The sequence below is a fragment of the Pygoscelis adeliae genome, unplaced genomic scaffold (genome assembly GCF_000699105.1).
Source record: "Pygoscelis adeliae isolate BGI_AS28 unplaced genomic scaffold, ASM69910v1 Scaffold42, whole genome shotgun sequence".
Taxonomy (NCBI): Eukaryota; Metazoa; Chordata; class Aves; order Sphenisciformes; family Spheniscidae; genus Pygoscelis; species Pygoscelis adeliae.
Window position 1 is genome coordinate 8,581,544 of NW_008824283.1, and position 24,642 is coordinate 8,606,185.

General features: G+C 37.3%; 1 protein-coding gene across 1 annotated transcript in view; it reads right to left on the bottom strand.

Annotated features, from left to right (window-relative positions):
• GNAL (guanine nucleotide binding protein (G protein), alpha activating activity polypeptide, olfactory type) overlaps positions 1–24,326 on the bottom strand; it is a 128,538-nt gene extending 104,212 nt beyond the window's left edge. The window contains exons 1-4 of the mRNA XM_009318532.1: positions 23,933–24,326; positions 23,544–23,616; positions 22,647–22,701; positions 22,343–22,462 (exon numbers count right to left, since the gene is read on the bottom strand). Of these exons, the coding sequence (XP_009316807.1) occupies positions 22,343–22,462; positions 22,647–22,701; positions 23,544–23,616; positions 23,933–24,071 (387 nt within the window). The 5' untranslated portion in view covers positions 24,072–24,326. The remainder of the gene's footprint in view (positions 1–22,342; positions 22,463–22,646; positions 22,702–23,543; positions 23,617–23,932) is intronic.
• Positions 24,327–24,642: the final 316 nt, after the last annotated feature.

The window sequence follows — 24,642 nt, forward strand, 5'->3', positions numbered from 1 at the left end:
ATCACAAGAAAAAGGGACACTGAACATTTCTAACTAGCAGCACATGCTTCAAGTGAACATTTTATGCGAATGTCCATGTCGAGAACTGTCTTATTGTGGACTTAATGATATGTAGTTAAAATCATAAACCTGGAAACGTAATGTAAGTTGTTACATGTTCTACATCCTTTCAGTTTTTAATATATGTTTAAAAGGGATACCCAATTAAAATGTAGTAATTCATAAACTTGCAAAACTAGCTAAGAATGCTGTAATTTTTCTATTTTAAAAGTTATTCTTTTCTTTAGTGACTGTATTCTAAAGGTGGTTTACTATTGATGAGACCTTAGAATAGAGGCAATATCACTCTAAATCTCACTCGCACTGGTGATGCTACGCACCAGGCCCAAACCATATGCTGTTCTCCTGCAGATCATACTCTTTATATTGAAGATATTGCAGTTATAAGACAGGATCTTTGGATAAGGTACAGGATATAAAGTATCTTCTTTATGGTATGCTCTGGGAAATTATCTTCCTGGGCTAAAAAATAGTTATAAACTATTTTTATAGTTATAAACTATTCCCCCTCAAATTAGCCATGTAAAATTTGAATTTGCATATACTTCTGAAAATCAGTACTGCACACTGTGCACAATTAGAAAGACAGAAATCAAGGTGTGTTATGCTTGATTGAATCAGGCTGGCAGAAAAGCCCATACAAAAAAAATGAAAGGACTGAAATGAAAGCATAACTAGTCAATACAAACATCTTACAAGTTGTTGAAAAGAGCAAAGAGATACGTTAACAAAGATGACACAAGATCCACTTCTATACAGAACACTGTTCAGCAGACACTGTACATCTAGCCCAGACAGGCTCAAGTAGCAACACACTGGGGCAACGTTGCATGTGACATCCCGCATCTGGGTTCACCATCACACCAATTGGTCTGCAAGAATTCATCTACTTAAAACTTTTTATGAGCAGTAGATCTTCCATTCTTCTTGAGAAAGAAAAATATTATGCGGCACTCCACAGTTCTGAAAACATATACTGTATCCAAGGAGAAAGGTTATCTGCAGCCATAAGCATAAAATGTGACCATAAGCATAAAATGTAAAAGTTACACTTAAATTTCAGTTGTAGCCTAACTTATTAAACTGTGTAAGCCCTACTGCAATGTATGCCGTCTCCTTAATTTGGTTTCCTAAGGAAAGGAGACTTATGCTGTCATATCATCTGTCTGACAATCAACCATGCCTTCTACCTAACCGTGCAACATATTGGCCAGTTCCAAGCAAACACCACAAAAAGGCAGAGGACTCAAAGAAGGACTCAAAGTCTAACAAGAACATCGTTGGCTGGAGGACGGAGCTGATTCAACACCTCCTTACTGAAGGGAAGTTTTAGCGTGATCTCAACAAGTTATCTGTTTGCTGACCGATATGCATCCGACCAGCCAGTCAGCACTTATTCACCAAAACGTGCCCTGACATGCCTCTTGCCCAGCTTCCAGCAGGGGACTGGGATTACTCTGAGGAAAATCAAGCAATAGGAGACCTGAACGAGAAACGGGCTATTTACGGTCACTAGAGGAGTAGACTGGGCATCTACAATACATCCACAGGCAACCAGAATTTATCAGGTCCATTACTTATGGAACAAATTACAATTTACAGCACTGAGACCAACACTTAGAGCTCCTGGTGAAGATCCAAAAGCACATTATGCCAGTCACATACCCGATTCTGCTTAAGCTAAGAAGAAAGGTAGGAGAAGGAATGGCAGAAACAAGATTAAGTTACTTGCTGGAATCGCACAAGAGATCAGTGCTGACTGCCAAAATATGCCTCTTTTTCCAATTGGGGATTATCTACTGACTCAAACTATAGCTCAAATGCTGGTACTATGTACCAAGGGTGGCTATATAAAATTATGTTAGTTCATTTGTATAATATTCATATACAGCTATATTGAGTGACTCTTTAATATTATGTATTACAATGATATATACTATGTAAAACTTGCAGAACCCTTCCCCCAAATATAAGAAACTTTTATGATGACCATCATTGTAAGAATTCCATATAACAAATTTAAGATACAAACCACAGCTTCGTTAGCAGCTTCAGCAAACTCAGAACAGAGTAACTCTTTGGGCCGGCTATTTAACAGAGACTTCTGTAATCAAAGACATTAACAACATGGCAGTCCAAGAAAAAGTCAAAATTAGATTTAAATTGGATTTCTAAACCAAAGTACCTACCAGAGATATACTAGACTTACTGCTATATTGTAAAATGTTTTAAAACCGCTTCCATGGCAGCAACATTTATTAACTTGAGGAAATGTTCCCATCCCATGAAAACAAGTCTTTGTTTTAGATGGTGTTCGTTTCAAGAGTCCAGAATACAACATTCATTTCCAGCTTATCCTCAAAAGCCAATTCATACAGATAATCAGAGATAGTCAGAAGTTAAAATTTAGCTGAGTCCTAATGAACATGGCTTGCTACCACCACTTGCTACCAGTCACTAAAATTTTCAAGATACATGACGAGTGAAGACCGAAAGGGTCAAAATAGGGCAATGATAGAAAAAAAAGCTGCCTACTTTACAGAACAGAAGAGCTAATAATTTTGAAGTCTACAACTGTGTTTACAGCAAAGTTAAAGCCAAGAAGTTACTCAGTTCCATATTACATTTAAGGGCATCAGTTCACAGCAAACTTTTTTTTAGTGTTTTCTTTTTGACACACAAGGTGTAAAACAGCATTTCTAAACTTCATCTACTAGAAGAGCGTAATTTCTTGACTAACTAAAAGCATGACTGGCTTTGTAAATTTGGGTGTTATTTTTTTTCTAGTATCACTGCCTGCTGTTTGTCTGCTATTAAGGTCTTTATTTTTTTTTTTATACATTTTGATACTTTTACATAGATATGAGCCGTGCTTCCAGCTCCTAAATGACCTGCAGTACAATTTGCTGTAGTGTGTACTGTACAAAGTTCTTCGGTATCCACAGGAACAGTTACCAACTGATGTGAACTTCCTTCCCTAAAGAGCTTGTTTTGAATAACAAACTACTCCAGGGGGAAATACATTATCTTGTCTAATCAAATGTTCAAGTGAGGCTCATTTCATTCCAGGGTTTTACTATGTGTTGTGGAAATGTGGGTGACACTGACCTTTAATTAAATCTCAACCTTAAAGGAAGACAGTAAAAGCTTAGCAGCCCAGACTGCACATACGAGTTTAAAGCTACATTTAAATGGTTTAAAGAATTAATCAAAATCTCCTATTTTTAGTCAATGTGTTCTCTAAGATATTTGCTTTCACGTAATCTGTATAAAAGGGTTTTCGTAAGCATCAGTAGTTATTTGTTCTTACTTTGTACAGTCAGCTTTAAAATACAGATGTTAAGCATACCACCTGACATATAGTTTGTATTATCAACATGCTTCCTTTTATCCAAGTGTATTTATCCAGTGTTTTTTGATTAACTAAAAATGTTCCACACTGAGAAATACGTACATCAGACAGAAAACAACTCAGCAGGACAGCATCACATACATGCAGGGCAAAAGTTAATTTTTCGCATCAGAGAGCTTGTATCAGGTAAAAATATAACTCGGCCTCTTCTGATGTCTCCTCAGGTGGCATGAAGCAGAAACAGCCAAGCCATACCCGAGAGTCCTTCTGCTGAGAAGACACCTTTGGGGGAGTCTCCTGCCCAGGTCCCACCAGGGGAGGAAAGGCCAAGTCAAGGACAGGGAGGAAAGAAGAGGAAACCAAGGGAGATATTGGGGTGCCTTCTTCAGTGTCCCCCTTCCTTCGCCTCGATCATCTCACAGCAGATGTCCCTAGACAGGAGAAGAGAGGATCTAGCACGCCCATGGAGAGTTGGGAAAGCAGAGAAGGAAAGTCTTGCTGACACTGTGAAAAGCACTAATAAAGGAGGAAATACTCTGATGAATTAGTCAACTATGCAGTGCTGATTATGTGTATCCATGAAAAAAAAAAACCTACATAATCCCTGTGGTTAAACAGGTATCAATACTGAAATTTCTGCCACTTCTTTCAGACAAAAAATGACCTTATAAATACAATAAGCACTATAATAAACAACATCTCAAAAACTGGTTCAATACTCAGGTGTTACTATACTTTTGCTGTACTGGTCAAATACTATTTTTATAGTCAACACTTTACACATGCATGCAAGGTATAAAGGTCTTGATAAATCAGAATAAATCCATTAAACCCCAAAGAAATACTTTGGTTTTTTGCAACTGATGCAAAACAGTTGTTACATCTCTTGAACATTCTCTGCTTGTAAAGTGAAGAGTCACAAGTTTAAGGTAACTAAGCTCTCCAATGCACCAAAGCTATATCTTTAAAAACGTCTACATTTTAAAAGTACTTAAAATTGTTTCTAATGATTCAGTTCTAAGTTTTACTCTGTTCGTTCTTGACATATTTTTGACACCCATTCATGTAAATGGGAAAACAAACTAGTTATTTCTCTTCCTCTCTTACCTACTGTTAATTTTCAGTTCTAGTTGGCTGCAGAAGTTAATTTTAAGTTGGCTGGCTTTAAATCACCTTTTCTATCTACCACTTTGCAAACCTTCTTGGAAACTTATTCTGATCTTAAAAATTAAAAACCATAAAAAAACCTGCTTAAATGAAACCTTTAATTTTGAGTTAAATGTGAATTCTTCTTTTTTGGGTACTTATTTTGAAGAATAAAGTAACAATACTGGCTCCTATTGATATATCATTGTACCAATTTTGAACACATTTTTGTATATTTATATTTTAGATAATTTGTGCTTAGACACAGATGGAGGGTAATTTTATTCTAGTCTAAAGATGCTTGAATTTTTTAACAAACCTGGTGACAAACATGCTCATGCCAATATTTTACTTCACATAACAAAAAAAAAAGTGAACTTCCTTTCCCCGTGTCTCTTTACATGCTCAGGAAACACCACCGGGACGTTTTCCTTGTGATAACAGAGCATTCAGATTGTAGAGAAGTGAACGTGGAAACTAAGGTAAAGAATGTCAGTAATACAATTTAAAACAAATTACAAATACTGCTAGATGCAGAGCAGTGTTCAGCGTGCCTCCACACAGTACTTTTTATTCAAGTATTCAGCTAAGACAGTGTCTGTATTTTTGTAAAGATGGACATATTCTCTTTCCATTTTTTCAGGTTACATAAATCTAGGTTGAAACACAAGAAGGAGGTTTTATTTCTTCCTTTCCTTTTTTCCTCCATGAGAAAAGCTATGAAATCATTTAATGCTTGAGCATTTAATACAGGTGCAGATACTAGAGGTCATATTTTAACATTTTTAGCAGAAGTTGAAAAGTTCAACTGAAAAGCTTCACTGGACTTTATGAAGACAAAACATTAAAGTATATCATATTTGCTCTTGATTCATCTCCTAAACAATACAATTTCGCTTAGCTAAATTCTGAATTGACCCTCAGGCTTTTTAAATGTATACGTTAGACACAAGTGTGCCTCTCCAATAGCACCTCATAGCTTGTGAAACTTCAGGAGTTTCACAGCTGAGTATGTGTAAAATGGCCTTACTCTTTTTGAAACTCCTACTGAGAGCAATTTCCCCTCTAGCCAGCCATAGGCTCTCTCATGTTATCAGATAACAGCTTATAGAAGGACAGGCTGAGAGAAATGGATTGATGATTCTCTTTTTGTAGAAGCCTCTCCTAGCTTACAGAAAGAAAACCATCACGTATTCTGGCAAGAAAGGCAATGTGCTCTCTCACACTTGTTATGGTGCAACTGGAAAAATTAAATAATGGCTAATAGGGGAATCTTACTGCAACATAAGGCAAAACTTTCACCTGAACAACAGCGATGATTCATTTTTTCTTTTTAGTTAATCTATTTAAAAATGAATCAGCATAGTGCTGATTGGGATACGTCGGAAAGTAATCCCTTCTGGAAATGACTTCTTAAACCTTAACTTAAGAAGGGTTCTGCAGGGTTACACCAGAGGTCTTTCTAGCCCACTATCCCTTTTCCAACAGTGGATGCCCAACAAGAGATGGGCAAGGACAGGACAAGCATATATGACAACACTTCTCCCCAAACAGTCTTCCAAGACTTCTTCTCAAGAACTTGAGCCAAACAGGGTTTCTACATACTCAGGAGCCCTCAGTTGACTTCTGTTTTGTGAACTTGTCCCATCTCGCCCGAAGGCCATGCAAACTTTATAAAATAGCTTCAATTCCACATACTGTCGTTGACATGGCATGCAGTGGAACAATGCTCTATTCCTACTTTACATCCACAGGAACACTGTTACGCTGGCTCATCTAATACCATGGGAACATGTAAACAGAATTTAAACATATGTACCTATAGGTACCCTCCCCTGCCATGTCTTTTGTGGCCAAATGAACACTCATGGGATTTTTGCATACCTATCTATCATGTTTTCAGTAAAAATAATATAGTAATAGAGCAGAATTAGCTTGCAGTTATGCAACAAAGCCAAGAGAGAAGAGTTCTTGTTGCATGAGACTCAAACAGCTATGAAGTCTTTTGTATACTGGAGTTCATGTGAGTCAATTGCTTTTGAAATGCGTCAGACTAAGCCTTAAAGCTCCAGACCACAAAGTTAAGTTCAGAAATAACTGCAGTGAACGTAGTTGTGTTTCCTTACCCAAAAGAGCAAGGGTGAGCAAGACAGACCTGTTCTTATACCACCTAACCTCTGCAAGAAATGTCAGACTTCACATCAGAAGAAGCAAAACCAACACACTACACTGGGTTTCTTCTAACACACAGATCTCCAGTGCCTTTTGGTCTGACCATAATCTGTGACTGTAGATACAGAGGCGGAGGAAGTAAACCTGCTTGTTTAGATAGCCATCACCTTCCCATTATGTCCTACCACTTGTTCCCATCTCCGCTTTCTTCTTCCCCATTTTGTGTCACCCACCCTCAGTTAAAACCACGGAAATGATCTGCACTAAAAATAACCTCTCCCTCCACCTCATTTGGTCAGGCCAAACAAACAGCTTTACCAGGACACAGCTGAGGGCACAGTGCAGGCATAAAAATGGGAAAGCAGAGCGGATAGTGACGGGGGAGGGTTGGAGGAAGAGGATGACGATGGCTTAGCCTGGCAGCGCTGCTGGAAGAAATGCACATGAAACTACACAGTAAGTACTCCTTAGCATGCGTTCTCAGAGCAGCGATGTGATTCAAAGAGTGATGACTTGCTTAAAACATAAAACCTGGGAAGAAAAATATTTGATGAAGGGAGAAGAAAACGGTATCATATACACATAAGCATCTCAAAAAAGTAAATGAATTAGAATGTCAGTCGGCCAGTAAAATGCCCTCCAGTTTTGAAACCCACTCATCAGGTCCCAACAAGAACTCACCCTTAACAACACTGGAAAAACCTGCCCAGAAATAGTATGCACTGACCCAACTCAGCCAGTCCATAAGTACAGCAAACAGAGTCCTCAGAGCAAACAAGCTCTCTTCCTAGAAGCAAATGCCTGGAATTCCCCCAGCAGTCAAGCTGACTGTCAGAGTCAGGATTTTCTCCTGATTACATCCTCAATTTCCATAGAGCAGCCCTTCATAAACTGATTAACAAATGTTTTGTTTTAAATTTTCCTCTTGGTGTCTGGAAGCATGCAAAGTGGTATATTCTTACAAAAAATAACCATCTAATTATCCTATTTGCAAGGATTTTTTGTTGTTGTTTGTATTTCGGAAAGGGAAAAAGGAAATTAAAACTTTGATTTACTGCATATTTTTTATCTCTGTATTTCCCCCAGGATTCAAAACCCTAAAATTTAGGTATATATGTTCACATCTATCATGTAAGCACAGATCAGGAATGGTATTAGCATGACATCTGGCTGTACTTATAATGTAATAACCATACCGCTCCTAATGATTACAGAACGAAAAAAAAGAGATATGCCTTTCAATGTGATCATCCTTTAAGTCAACAACGTTGCAAGATGCATTTCAGCATTATTGCCCCTTAAATCCACTCCATCAGGAAAGCAGGGACTACCCGTAATGGGAAAACAAAATGGGAGTTGCTGTCATGAGCAAGAGAACTAATGAAACCTGATTTCCTATGATCTGTGTCCGTAGTTCTTTAAACCCCTCATTAGCAAAATCACCAGCTTTACCATAACTCTTCTCTCAAGCCATTATGAAGACAAATGCACAACACACGTGTCCAAAAAACCTGCAGACTGCCAAGTGATGGCACTTGCCACAGGACTCACACATGTACTTCCTTGCTGTGGTAGCTGGGAGTTGTCATCAATACTTCAAAGCTACTCACCTGCCACCCTTCACCTGGAGAGCTTTCCCTCTAATGCCACAAACTTGAAATAAACTTGTTTTATTCTCCAAATCCTCTTTTAGTTTCCACATGCTTGAGGGCCTACAGCTAACAGCCTATGAACTGGGTTTTCCACCCCACTGTTAGCCATCAAATGTCCTAGTTCTTGAATAGATTAAAACCTTGTACAGAAATAGGAAAAGTCTTATACTTAAATGCATATATGTATGTCAGTGCACATATATATGAAAAAAAAAAACAACCTCCTGCTTGCTGCTTTTAATTGAAAGTACCTGAAGGCATGCTCTTTGCTCCTTTGAGCCTTTAGAGATAATACTCCTGCCAGCATTACTTCCCCCAGCCATTTTTTTCTGCTTTTAGGAAAGAAAATGTTAGGCCCTGTCTGATTAGGAGATGTGGATAATTCTCCACCAGAAGAACAGAATCATCTGCACCTTGCCCCGATTTAGATTTAAAACAATGTGCGGAAGCACAAGATAGTTTTGCATACTCTATATTATAGTCTGTTACATTGTCTGAATAGCACCCTGGAAGAATGTGCACTATTTAAGAAAAATTATCACATCTGTTTACACAACAAGGGCATGACAAGTCAGGCAGATAACTAATGAAGTATCTAGACTAATTCAAGACATGATTACAGAAGCTTTAGTTTTGGAAAAGAAGCCCCAGGGGCTTTCAACCAACATGCCCATAGGACCTTTGTGAACAGAAAGAAGAGTGGCAAATGTGAAAGATCAACTGACAGGAGCTCGTACCTTCCAAAGTTTTCCAGATTTTCAGAAGTTGTTAACTTGAGCATGAGGTGATTCATGTCACTGAAAATACAGCCTTAAAAGTATGCAACTGGGCAGTCATATCTCAGCGTATTTGCGAGATGGTGATCCTTAAAACTCACTGTTGTAGAATATCCTGAACACGTGGACTACCATACAATACAGAAGAGAGTAATTTTCTCCTCTCAAGTTCATTTCCTCCCTCTGAAAAGACAGGCACAAGAATTAAATTCTGTAATTACAGCTTTTTAAATACAAAAAATTGTATTTGGCTCCCTTTCCCGTTCAACTTGGAGTGTTGTCTTTTCAAGAGTAAACATACCCAGTCTCCTCTTACTCTTGATGCTCTCCTCTGGACTCCATTTGTGTAGCTTTTTTTCTAAGTTCAGTTCCCAAAACCAGACGCAATACCCTAGCTGAGGACCCATCAGTGCCAAACAGAATGGCATAATTACTTCATCTCTTTTTGTACAACAGCCTTGTTAATGCATCCCAGAATGAGTTAACTCATTGTTTGTGGTCCATTACTACAACAAATAATTTTTCCTGTACTACAAGCAGTTTTTTTGCATCCTCTATAGCCTCTTTCCATCCCCTTTCCTAGAGACTTTCTGTTTATTCCTGAGAGGCTGCCAGAAGGGGATGACTGGTTGGCCTGTCGGAGACAACCATGCTTGACAGACTTAAATGTACAGATCTAGTATTATCCTATAGCAACTTGCTCATAATTCTTTGAACGGTTAAGAAAGCTGAGAAGTGAAACAGAATGGAGCTATTCTCTTTGAAGTGTACCAGTCACAACTGATAAAGAAAATATGAGGAACAGAGATAGAGGTTTAAAAATGAAGGAAAGCCAATCCAAAAAATATTTTAACAGTAAAAAGATGCCTTCTCTAGTAGCCACTCCTTACTATTTCTGCTCCTTTAATCATAATCTACAACTCTTTTCCCACAAACCACAAGTGCTGAATCATGTAAGACCTAAATTGACATAAAAATAACAGTATTCTGCTACTTGCAGCATTTCCCCAAGGGAGATCAAAAAGTTCAAAACATTTTCTCTCAGTGACACACAGCATTAGGAACTGTGAGGGAAAAAAAAGTGGCATTTTGGTATTTTTAAACATTTTGTTTCTCTAATGAGAAGGGTTCCAAACAATAGTTTTCTTTTCTGCTAAATCAGGCAAACCGTAACGAACGATTAAGGAACGATGAGCAGATTTGAAAGCACAAATGTCCTTCGTGGTACTGTAAACATTGCCTCTCCAAAATCAGGCTGAAGACCAATTTCTTTTCCATTTTAAGAACAAAAATAAAGTGTGTTCTCCTTCTGCACAGAAGAAAATATTAGTCATGGTAGATAATTTAGAAAATGCTTTTTCATAAGGGATACATGGCAGCGTAGCAAATTAGAAGACGTCATTACACATGAAAGAATAAAAAATTGAATGCAATGGATTTTTTGAACAAACTAGTCAAAATGTATGACAGATCTGAAAATACCAGAGGAGAGTAAGGATAATTGTCATTAATAGTACCCTTTGGGCTCTGCTAATGTTGGTACGGAGACCTTCATGCGTATTCCTCTTACCTGCAACTGCGTTGAAGTTCTCTTGGAATTACAAAATCGTCTACTTTAATTCTATAAACATATCAACCCATGTCCAAAAAAAAGCAAACAGTTTTGGGGATTATTGGAAAAGGACTAGAGAATGAAAAAGAAAACATAACGCTACTGTATAAATCCACAAGGTACCTACACCTTGAATACTGTGTGCAGTTCTGGCCTCTCATTGCAAACAGGGTCTAGTAAAACTAGAAGATATATGGAAGGGCAACAAGAATGAGCAAAGATATGGAACAAGTCCTGTGAGAGAACCAATTAAATAGACTCCTTAAGTGGAAAGATAAATATTTGGAGGGATATGATATGCAATGAGAAGGGCAATGTGGAAAAAATGAAATGTTTCTAACAGGCAAACCAGGGAAGACCAGTGTGTAGCAGGCTTGGGGAAAAAGGAAAAAAAAAAAAAGGAAAATCAATCAAGTGTTTCTTCCTCATACAACACTTACTTCAACTGCAGAACTCACTGCCATAACTGAAAGTTCACACAGGTTGGGGGGAAAAAAAAAAAAAAAGAAAGATGAATTCCTGTAAGAAAAGTCCATCAAAGTTATTAAGTACAGAAATACCACTCCCAGTCAAAAAATACCTCAGCCATAAATCTGTGGTGACCAGGAGAATAAATGTGGGAAATACTACTATATGCTTGCCCCATTCTTAAACTCTTTTTCCAGTTTCACTATTGGCCCTGGTCAGAGATGAGATTCAGTGCTAAATGAACCCATGATCTGAGCTGGTACAGTTTTCCTATGGTTTTATCGAGCTGTGCAAATCCATTTAAGGTAAATTATCTAAGATTCTGTGTGCAAAACCTTTCCTTCTGCACAGAAAGTTATACTGGTGCAGCCTACTGTTCAGTAAGCCTTTTAAAGATATTATTATTAAAAAAAAACCACAATATGAAAATGAATCACAGTGATTATTGAAAAGACCTACTGTTCACAGCTTAATAGCATCCAGAGAACTGTCACTTATCTGAAAAAGATTTTGCTTATTTCAAGTTTTGTGCCAATCTTTAACCTACACAACTTTTCCCACCCCCAAGAAAATCCATAAAAGTGCTCACCAACCTCCCAAATATAAATTTAACAGGGAGAAATGATTCGCTTGTTTTGTTTTTCAATTGAAAGTATTTGTGATTTTGATATTAACATCACTGCATAACCGGAAGCTCAGCTGCATGAATGCTGTGCTAGCAGTACATTAACAGTGCATTTAGGTCCACATATATGCATACGTTTAAGTATTTGCAAGATTAGACCCTAGGGAATATAGGTTTTTAGGATGACTTCTGTATTTATGGAACATTTTACTTCTTGCCAGGGTTTCATTCATCAGTGGGAAGAATCAAAACCTGCTCTGTAGAACTGAAGGCCAAGAACCAAATCTAATTCCTTATTTCTTCAAAATACAGTGAAAATCCTCTGTGGTTCGAATGGCTGGCTTTCAGAAACGTCAAGGGCCGTCTTCCTCTACTGACGTGATTTTTGATCCGCAGACTTCTTTTTTAATTATAATTTCTGACTTACGCATTCCCTGGCTAATTACTCTTTTGGTCCATAATATGCCCACACTGTTGTTAGTTAGTTAGCATGTTTAGTTTGCTGCTGTTAAAATCTAAAGAGAAATCCAGCAGGTAACAACGATTAGAAATGATAATTCTAGGGTTGGAAAAATAAAAGCTCTACTGTTAAATTAAAAGTACATTATCCTAAATATGCAAGTCTGCCCTTCCCAAAAGGAACAGGCAACACTGACATCATGAGAAGGAAGGAGAAGCTAAAGTTCAAGTTAAAGGACACCTGCCTGCCAGAAAGAATATTCTCACTCAAACGTTTAAGGCTACAGATCCTGCCATGAAGCCTCACTCTCCTGCGATACCTGCTGAGAATCTGATAATTAATGACACGGTTTCAGCAGCAAGTGGAGATGCCTGACCTCTTCCTCTATCCAATGACAAAATATAAGTGACCATATATTCACTGCATAGCCTTTTTCATTTACATTTCTCCTCCGCCTTTTCTTTTTGCCTGGGGCTGGGAACTCCTCGAGGCACACAGCCTGCACCGAAGGCACTCTGGAGCTGACTGACAACCAGGTCCTGCTGCTATTCATGGTCAGCTGCAGGTCTGCAGGCAAGGGGGTAGTTAGTCGTCTGTACAGCGGGAAGTGAGGATACACTTTCCCCTATTTTACTTAATCATTCTTTGCCTTTTCTTGTTTTCCTACCTGACAGTTCTTAAATTTGATATTATTTAGCTCCTATGAAAGAAAGTATGTGGGTGTATGTTAAGAAAAGAATGATCTGCACAGCTCTGTCACTTAACATCCTATGGAAGTGAGGGTGGACGTGATCAAAAAGCGTTCACCAAATTAAGAGATAAGAGGGCTTGCATGTCTTTAGCCTATTTTATCTTGCTAAACAATTTTGCAGTTCAAAACAGTGGGATAATTATTTGCATTAAAATACGTTTAAGTCCTACTGACAGCAATAAGAAAACTCAAATGGAATGAATTGGCAGAAGTGTCAGAAAACGTTTACTTTTAAAAGATTTAAAAGGCAAAGTTCATCTCTAACGTCGACATAACAGACAAAAATTCCAATATTCTTCTTGCCTAAGGATAAATATCCTTTCAAAACATCCAGCATAGGTTTTTAAAACAAATACTAGTAGATTAATTACAAGAGTGCACTTTAAACCAACCAAAATTAATCTACTGATTTAAAGCAAGAAACCATAATCTGCATGCTTCAAGTGATAGCTGGCGTGCTTACAACCAGAGGTAGCTCTGTTCCAAGAAACTATTGCAAGAGTTTCCAAAGTAAAAGACAATATAAACTTAAAACCATGTTGTACAAATTACATTCCCCTCCTGACTCCTTTTAAAGAGAAGGTCCTAGAACTTAACTACAACGCTTGAATTGAATCCCTTTAACTACAGAAAGGCAAATTACATAAAATAGGTGGCAGAACAAAACCATAAACATTTTACAGAAGCTTTTAGCAGTTAACTGCAAATGTGCATTGTTCTTGCCTTTCCTCTGCTTTAGAGTCCTATTTACATTTATCGTAAAGAGCTTCTTAGATACTCAGGGGAAAAAAATTGTTCATAATATTTTTTGGTTTTCAACTTATTTACTTCATTGTATGCAAGGTATACACACAGTCTTCTGTTCACACTGTTTCGCTTGTTCTCTATTCCTCAGCTCAGGTCGCTACCTTCTGCAAACAAAATACCCTGTCTGTTGGTGCAGACTATAGTGACATTGAAAAAGATAATCCACTGTTGACAGTAAGTACAAGCAATGGATGAAGCTATGGAGGTGATGAAAAAAAATAAGCAGTCTAAGCTGGCAACGCTCAATACTATTTCAGAAACTGAAACACAAATCTCAACACGTGCTGAAGAAAGGGGACGCAGCTCTTGGCTGTTGTGCAGATGAACATTCACTTCTTTGAAACTCTAAATCATGACACTGTTATTATTTAAGTGATATCCTCTGTTCCATAGGTCTCCACTGGCTTCAGTGACAGTACGTATGCATATGATGATTTATATTTTTATCGCAGCCACTGAAGTGAAAAAAAGATTCTCCCTGATTAGTAAACACATTACTTTTACAGAGCACTCAAAAATGGCAAAAGCAGTACATCAAGCTACTATCTTTGGCTTAAGAGATTAAAATAATTACTTGATAATGAGGACAATTGTGAAACGTATTCGGCTATGTTTACCTTTTCTCTGGCTGTGATGGAAAATCTGTTTTAATGTAGTTTATAAATAATGACAATTCATTAAATATTTCACTACCCTTCCTCTGAAAACTGCCACTTGTAAAAGTCTGAAATCTCATCATCCTCGGACTAATTGGATAGCGTGTCTTCATTAAGAGTGTGGTTACCCTTTGCATGTATTTACATCTACTCTCATTATAATTCAGTTTGATTTACACATGAGGGAACAAACAAGCAAAGTTCTTGCAAACGTTTTTAAGTGCATGTTAAGTCTTAATAAACTACGTACTAATTTGTAATTAAATTTTCTAGAGATTTCAGTGCAACTCAACCTAAGTGCTGAAAATTGCAAGAATTTCTTTCCTGTTTCTTCCTTGAAGGAAGACTGGGAATCAGGATCAGTTTGTTATTCTGACCGGGCTACCACATCTCCATCAGGCACCTACCTAGTGACCAACGCTACTCCTTCAGCTGGTTTTCCCAATCTTACCGCCTGGGATGGAGAAGGACTGCTGCCACCTGCACATCGCAGAATTGCTTTTGGGAGATACCTTTGCAGCAGCCACGTGTTTGCGAAGGAATACAAAACAGCAGCCCCCCAAAGCAGCCACAGTTTAAAATAAATCAGCATGCTTCACAGACCTGTGGCCAGTACAAAGATAATGATAGTACAGGCTTTAACCTATCGCTTCCGCCTTTCTTTAATTTAAAATTAGGGTATACACTGAAAAATACTTGATGAACAAAAATATTCTAAAGCTCATAAGTGATTCTGTAATACATTTTTGGTTCCGTGAGGATAATCAGTCACTCCTACTTAAAATGATAATTCAAGTTATTAGTCTTCCCGTTGCCATCAAATCAAATAACCAGATTTAGATGTAAAAATATTTTTATCCTTGTAAAGTGTGATAGAAGTATATGAAGTTTTCAGCTAAAATTGTAGCACAAAAAGACAGAATGTGACATTTATTGTTATTAATTTACAGTATTTGACTGGATGCTGGCTTGACTTTCAAAAAACCTCCAACTAATTTGTATTATTAGTAATATGTAGTATCAGTAAATGTCAACAATTTGAGACTACAGAATTAATTTTAGTTAGCAGTAACAATAAACGACAATATTTTTCCAGTTTCACAGTGAAAGTCTCTGCGTTATGTGATGATAATAAATAAGGCAGGCTGGCTAAAGTGTGAATACCACCCCACTATCTGGGAAATCAGATTCACAATATAAGATAGCAAACATTTAATTTGGTGTTACTATGATGTTATAATATTGAATGTAACACTGCACTTGATTCATAAGCAGCATTGTTCATAAGATTTTCTCAAATAATTGTCTTTTCAGATTAAAATTCATTATTTTACATTGTAAGCTATGCAAAAATATATTCTAAAAAAGGCAAATACACGTGGGAAAGGTGAATTTTTTCTGTATATTTCAAAGTTGAATCTGTTCTTAAAAACATTGAGATAGGAAGACCTAGAAACAAACACAATTTAATACCTGTTTATTTTCTTTTTTTTCTGACTACATCTTATATTTGTTAGCTGTGCATCATTTGTGATTATGCACGGGGCTTCCTATGGCTCCCAATCTCAGTATTTCTGCTGTTAATTGTTGGGGGCCTAAGTAGATCCCTGAGCTCCTTTCCTGGGACACAAATTTAATTATTTACTTATCATCGGTATAAACTGTTAACAGTTGTGCTTCAGTGAGTTTGGAACAAGGGGAGGAAGAAATACATTGTTACGCTTTTATTAAACAGAGTAGTGTTTTACTAAAGCAAAAAACTTACTTTAGCTTGAACACAAGGAATTCCTTCATCCTAAAGCAAGCACCCCCCAAACACAAACCGTGTATTTTAAGGAAGAAATCCTGAGCCTCACAGAAGAGCTGTACTTTAAACAAACCACTTCAATTTGAAGACCCAGTTGTGTTTTCAGTAAAATCAGAGTATTTATTAAGGAATTAAAATAAAGGAATTAAAGAAAATCATGGTAGAATTTTACACTTTTACAGTTCCAGTATGTATCATCAATTTGAGAAGTTTGGGGGTTTGAGGGATTGTTGGTTTGGTTTTTCTTTTTTTCTTTTCTTTCTCTTTTTTTTTCTTTTTTTTCCACAAAATTGCCCTATACTTGTTTGTAGTATGATCCCAGTTCTAGTTTTGTATTTTTGAAACTACACAGTTAACATAACAACTGATTGTTTCTGAAAGCACTACTGAATTGACTGATCCATCAACAGCAAACTTAATGCTTACAGGGAATAAGAATAAGAACAAAATAGCACGTAACATTGAAGTATATTCTTCATCTCACATACGAAATGTTTATAATTTTGTACTTTAACATTGACTAATCAGAACATTAGGGACCTGGCTTGCCGATTTAATGAAAACCAGACACACTTACGCTACATCTGTATGCAAACAGGTATTTCATACGGAAGGAAAGGTATCTGCGGGGCATCAGCAGAATCTGCTCTTAACATGAAAAGAGCTCAACTTCAATATCTGCTGTTAATTAATAGTTAGTGTACAGCATAAAAACAAGTGCTATCACAACAAAGAAATTTCATCTGTTACCTAATTGCTACTTCTCCCCAATATCCACTACTTTTCAATACCATTCTTGTTGACAATTTCAACTTTTGTGTGAAGACTAAAGAGTTGCCAACAACTACATTAGCATTGGCAGCATTTTCAGCTGTCCTTCTCTGACAGCCTTCTTCATTAGTTTTTCAAACGTTATTAATTCAGGGTAGTAGTAATGTTGTTGGACCTATACAATTTAATCATTATCTGGCCTTCCAGATCCTTTCTGCGTTTGTGAAATAAGAACAAATGAAGAACTACCAGTGTGCATCTTCGACCACAAAAAAGGCAAATGAATTTTTAAGTCTAATTGATTTTTAAAAGTTAATTTTGACTTGGCACTGTAGTAACGTTAAATATCACAATCACAGGTAATTATAAAAGCTTGTGGCCGTTCATTCTACCCAAAACGGTAAACAAAGCCCTAAAGTAAAAATCTAGATAGAAAGAAAAATCAAGTGAAGCCATTGGAGTGGCAATATTCACCATATTCTCTCTTTTCTTTTATGATATTTTCATGTAAAACATAGTGTATTTTCACACTCCTGAGAAACATGGAAATACTGCAAGGTATGTGAAAATCGAAAAACGTAAGATGAAGCTATTTTGTAACTCCTTTGGGCTACATCAAGTACATATTACAGGGAAACTTAAACACATTGTGGTCAAATAGGATATTAAAGTCACAGCATTAACCGCACAACCCAAGCAAGTTTAACCACCTATGAACCATACTTATCATGTTTTTAATCTTCTATTTAAGCATTTATTTAGGATAACGATTTTCTACAGCCCAGTGATACACTTCATTTGAGCAAGATTTCCAGTTACTTCAAATGTTGAGGTACACACTGTGAAAACCAGCCATCATCAGGCATCAACACGAGTTTGAATTCGAATACTAGGTCTCATAAAAATTTGAAATGCCTAACGGAAGTCTACGTAACTTCAAATTCTGACCAGAAATATTTTTCTTTCTTTCTTGTGTCTTTACATTACAATACAAAGTCCTGATTTTTAAGAAGAAAATGTGGAGGAAAATTAAAGTCATCGAACTGAACTCAAACTGCAATATCTGAAAATGTAGAACAAACCACAGACCAGATTAATCTAAAGCAGTTTCCCTGTCAATGCCCACATTAACATTTCACTTTTAAGAGCTAAATTAAAGAGCTTGCCTGATTGATAAAATAGCTTTTAAAATTATTTTAAAACTCACATTCTAAAATCAGCACAAGGGACTACATTTGCACAATTCACTGTTTTATGAAGGTTCAGCAAAATACTTTGCTACATTCTTAGCAAAGGAAATGAATCTTTTGAAAACTCTCCCCGCTCCCCAAAACCTGGGTGTTTACATGTTCTCTATTAAGCAAATGATTCACGTTCACTGGTAACTGGTTCGTATAGCCAAACACTTCACTATATAGTTTGGTGGTAGCTAATTGACTACCTGCTATATACCTACACATAATTGATCGGATGAACTTGATCCAAGACGTGTATTATGAAAAGCAACTTAATTTGACTACATTTTTGGGGAAGACAAAGGGTAATGCAGCTTTGTAGTGCCCACAAAATTCAAATACTTTAATAAAGACAACTGAACTTGAGTAAACACACACTTACATAATACACCATGTTTTTTCCACAGTTACCAGCATAATATGCCTTTAATACATTCACTCTGATTCACAAAGGACAAAAGAAATCCCCATCAATAAAGGATTAAAAATGGCGCAGGTCAATTCCTGTTAACTTTAGCAAATATCAATCAACACTTTGCCAAAAATAATAAAATATCCTTTCCGATATAGTGTGCGTGCATTTCAGTTTTAAAGACCTTCTGATGATTCCACCCAGGAATATGGAGCTCAGGTAACACCTAAACTAGTCATCAGATGAAAATTTATCTTGATTCCTTTCACAACTTCAAGGAAGAAACTACAGAGGACACTTGCTTTATTCACATTTATTATCTTTGTAAAAACTCTAGCCTTAAATCTTATGATTTATAGAAATAGACCACATCAGTCACCCAGGAAATTTTTTGTAAAAATTGTACAGTCTTTTAATAAAAGAAATGAAAGGTAACATAAAAATTATAAAAGAAATCAAGGAACCTTTGATTTTGTTTTATATCAACTAGATAAATCATCAAGGTAGAATAACAAAACCAAATTAAAGAATAATCTTTTGAAAGTAAGTAAAACTATTGGGGGCGGCACTCCACACACTCTTAAAGGAATGTTAAAAGGCTGTAAAGAGAAAACCATTTGTTTTAAAATTTATATCACTACTAAGTAAGATGTTCTGCTTACATTTTGTAGAGAGCTATGTAATTAAAAAAACAGCCAAACAAAAACCCAAAATACATATCTGAGGCTAAATGTGAATCCCATCCTTACTCAAGTTCTTGGCATTTCAGTCATAAATTGCAATTGAGAGTATGATTTCACCCTCAGGAAATCAGTATTTTCAAATCCACTTATTTTATAGGACAATTTTCACAATTAAATGCATATCAGTTAATTTTGATGCAATTTAAGAATGCATATGCAAGCATACCCAATATGTCACAAATATATTCAAATTAGTGCCTCATGAGTGTTGGCCATATTGTGCCATCAGTGAAGTTTTTGCAGGGATTTCTCTTTAAAGACTCATGATACAGTGCAGTCATTTTCCCACATTTTGCATCCAATGTATTTGAAATGCATCTTCAGCTAAGATACATTGATTTTTACGACAAAGATTACATGGCTAACTTCATCCAAAAAATAACACATCTGTAATTCATATTGCAACACCAAGGGCTATGTCTTTAACAGCTCATTACCATCCATATTGTAAAAACCCCCAAAACTGCCTCTTCCCTCATTCAAAGGAAGAAGGGTAACCTTTGTCACGTTTTACAATGTGCCAAAATTTACCCCAGAGGCAACACCTAAGCACTGCCTAAGTCAGCATTTTTCCTTTACAACTGTTTTTAAGTACAGATGATAGAACCGCAAGTCCTGAATGTCTACTACTAAATACCGTATTGGTTTCTCTGGCTCAGAAGGCCTTATTCCATACATCAGCTATTAATTAGAGAATCAGTAATGCTTAGTAAAGGATGTGTAACTGATTACTATCCAAGTATTTATTTTTATATTTGTCCTTATCCAAAAATACTAAATGGGTCAAAAGTTATTTCAGCTGGAAACGTAATTTTACTTGAAGTTATCATTGACTTAAACTGGAGTAGAATCAAGCCCTGAAGCACAATAGCACTTTTTTTTTTTTTTTTCAATCTCTCTTGCTCACACATCATCCTGGAGAGAAACAACATACTAAACCAACAAAAACCAAAAAAATAAAATAAAATTTAAAAAAAGTATCTAGCCAGATGACACATTTTACGAATATTAAACCTATGAGTTGAGCAGAGAAGAAAACAGGAGGGAATAGATGAAAGTGACACATATATTTATTTCTAAACCAGCAATAAATTTTTCTTCTTTTTTTAAGCTTGTAACAACTTTTTTTTTTCAATTAGGACTATTATTTGACACTATTTCAAATAATGTGGTGGTATTAGCAGAAATCCTACTTAATTAGAAAACACAGTTATCATTTTTTAAAAATTTTAAACCAAAATGGACTTTGAATCAGGATTTCAAATGAATTATTACTTGTTTCACAGTCCACTAGGCCCTATTCTTTTTCCCCTCCAAGAAGAGTAAGTTTTTCCCCTCTATAAAATATCAGTGAGTTAAATTTGACCAGATATAGTCAGCTTCTGTGAAAAAGGAGAAATTTTGTAAACAATAAATAAACAAATATCTCCAGTTCTATAAAAGTCCACTTTAGTTTTCTTTTACCCCAGAAAAACAGATGTACGATAGAGAATTGCAAAGGATATATGCCACCATTTATTTTAGCCAAACAAATAAGAGTCAAAATTCAAGCAAAAAAAAGAGATAAGATGAGCAACAAATGCCTCAGAACTGTAATACCTGCATAAGACAAATATTTCATGTCAAACTCACATTCCACGTCTAAAAAGAGTTTCTCATTTTCACTAACTTACATCCACCAATTAAGCAATTATGCAATATGTGGGTGTACCTTGCAGTTGTTTTCTTAACATCTGCATTCTGTGTTAAATTCTAACCGTATAAGATGTCTGATATTTTTTCTTTCTCTTGAACCTTGAAAGTGGTAGGTTTACCAGAGGCAAAACCACACACCAGAGAATATGAGTTATATAATAAAGAAACGACTCTTCCCCTTCTCCCCCTTCCACCCTGAAGCTATAATAACCTAAAGACACTCTATTGTAAATGGCTTCTTTGGTAATATTGATAGCATGAACAACTCGCAATCATTTAGCCAATGAATGAAGATTTTTTTAGTCCTTACTGTATCCATAACGAATTGCTCTCTATATCATTTTAAGGCAAATTAAAAATTCTGCTACTGCAAAAATAAATTCCTTATAATATTCAGAAGGTCTATGCCCTTGCTTTTATGTCATGCATAAAACAGAAAACACTCTATGCATGTTCCTACAAATAATAACATAAAAAGATAAAAATAAACAAACATAAGATGCCTATGCAAGTTAATCCAAAAGGTATCTCTCATTTGTCTACAAAAGAGTAGCCTCTATAGAGAAATCCTTAATTTTCTAATGATTCCGTATCAAAAGATGGCAACGTTTACATAAAAGTAAACCTCTGCTTATGCCAACTACAATAAATACATAAGGAGGCAAACCACCTTACTTGACCACCGTTTACGCGAGTTTCCACTCTGAAGTGCAATAAATATGGAAAACACCACTGGGGCCACTCTATCCTTTTATTTCCTTTTATATCCTTTTCTGTAGGTAGACTGTAACTCCTCAGACTGACATCCTGCATCTAATTCCACGCAGGAAACCAGCTTTCAACAAAGTCTTATTTGCAGTGTCAATATGTATAATTATATCGGAAGTTTTGAAGAGAAGAACTAAATGCAGAAACAGCATTTACAAACAGCAGCAAAGAAATCAGAAACAACAAAACCTTGCACCACTAAAACAGGTGCAACCACCCCAGTCTTGTAAGAAGGTTAACCCAGTGGTAATGCTGGCATAAGCTCTTCCCATGACCATCTTCCAAAAAGTAAAAAACAACAACATTTAAGTCAATCAAAGTGAAGCAACGCGTTCCCCCTTGAAGCAGAATAAATCAGTGGTTTCTGTTCTTACCTGTGTATAGTCAAAGTCAGAAAGAGGAGCTATACTCTTGATGTAGTCCATTCGAAATTGGTTTTCTGGGTTGGCCAATGGAACTGGGGGTATTAAAGTGCTCATAGCTGAAACTATAGTCTAGAATTGGATAAAACAAAAACAAACACATTAATCTGGATAAATCTAGGATACAGGATCAATAAGAAGATAATCCAATCTCATCAGCAAAATGGGATTTCTCTCAGCACAATCTTGGAGAGCACAATCCTTATCATTTCCAGTACACCCAAGCATTTAGGAACAGTATAAAGTGTGTTCTTACCACAATCGCATCTTTAACATTTTTCCGAATATCCAGTATTTTCTGTTTCTTTTCTCTGCATTAAAACAGAAATATTAACACTTTGATTTTTCTTCCAAAGCAGTTCAGTCAGTTGCATTTTTTTTTCACCGATCGCTTGTTTATCTGCTCTTCAATCATTACAACATACCAACTGAAGAGAACAGCAAGACAAATACATTTTTCCTCTTATCCCTTTCTCACGTAGTATGAAGAGCAATGCACATTCATCCCTGATATTTTTTTTAAATCAGACAATCATAGCCACATCCGCAAAGCCTCCCCTGATGGAACTGGAAGTCATTCTTTCGTTTCTACAGCATGCTGTAAACATGCTCTAAATTAACAATACGTAGTTGAAGGCCAACAGACATCTAAAATTAATGCTATGGATTAATAATAGTTTCTGGCAAAGAATTCTTCAGAGAGAAAATGATGTAGCCTCAGAAAACAGAATGATTTCTAACAAACGTGCAAAATTAGTTTCAGTTTTACACTAACCCCAATACCGGAAAAACAACAGCCACTGTCATCCTGAATATGACTTGACATGTATTTTTATATTACAGACAGATGCAATATTTAGTTATTTGCTTCTATGTAAAAAGTAGTCGCCATGTTGTTGCTACACAGGGGCCTGTCAAGCGCTGCAGTAGCAACAGTGTAAAATACAGTACAGGGGCCAGAAGGAGAAAATGCAAATATACAATAGCAGTAATTTCCTTATTCTCGCTCCCCTTCCTCCCCTCCCTCCCCCAAAACGCAGTGTCAAGCCACCAAAACGCAGGGGATGCGAGGAGAAATTTCCTAGCCTACTGTGCGTTAACCTGTTTCCAATATTTAACGAAAAATAAGTCACAAAGTGTCAATAATTCTTACTCTGAATTAAATCCATTGACATGTAGGATTCGCATTTGTTTCACAATAGTGCTTTTTCCTGACTCACCAGCCCCTAAAAGAGAAAGAAGGAAAGGGAGAACATTGTGATACACGGTTCAGGCTGGGGGTTTGGGGTGGGTTTTTTTTGGACGCGACAGCATCTCCCACCTCCGGCAGCATTTCTGTATGTATGCATCCATGTGGCTCAGGCGCTGAGCTCAATCTGTGGACGTCTCGCATATTGCTCAATACAACAGCCTACATTTTTCATACCTCACACGCACACATCTCCCCTCTCCGCTGCGCCCTGCCGCCCAGGCGGGCTGGGGCAGATGCCCCCTCCTCGCCCTCCTCTCCCCGTCCCCCACCTCTGCCCCCTTCCTCCTTACCCAGCAGGAGCAAGCGGTGTGTCGCTTTATAAGCCAGCCTCTCTTTCTGCAACTGCTTCTCTATTTTTTTGTTGGCTTCTCGCTGCGCTTTCTCATCGATACGCTGATCCTCCGTTTTGCTGTTGCCCAAACACCCCATAGCCGCTGCTTAGGATGGATGTCAAACCGTTGCCTTTACAGATTTAGTATTTACAAGGGGGAGGGGAGGGGGGGGGAAGGCAGAAGTCAAGTCTTTATATCCGTGTGTCCCTGCGACGGTTTCTCTTCTCTTCTTCCCCCCCGGCTTGCTCGCATAAAATGGTCTCTAGCCGCTTTCTGATCACAGCGGAGTTGGTCTGTTTGCTCCCCAGAAGAGATGCGGAGCGCAGGCGGCAGAGGTAACCGTGCCCCGGCGGGGAGGGGGTGGGGGGGGAGAAATCTGTGCAAAAATGCCTAACATGCAACGAGAGGGAGGAAAGGGCTCCTCCTGGAAACCAGCCGGGTGCCGCTCTCCTCTCTCCCTCCCCACCGCGCACACAATCCCTATATTTCTCTGTAAAGGTCTATTTTTGTCTTCCTAACTCAGCACTGCCTCTTTCTGCGAGACCAGGAAACAGCCCAGCTACCAGCCCTACGCGCAGGGAAGCCGAAGGAGAAAGGTAAAAGCCGGACCGATCTACCTGGATCCTGCGGGGCCGCGGCCTGGCGGCCCCGCGGGGCCCGCGCCTCCC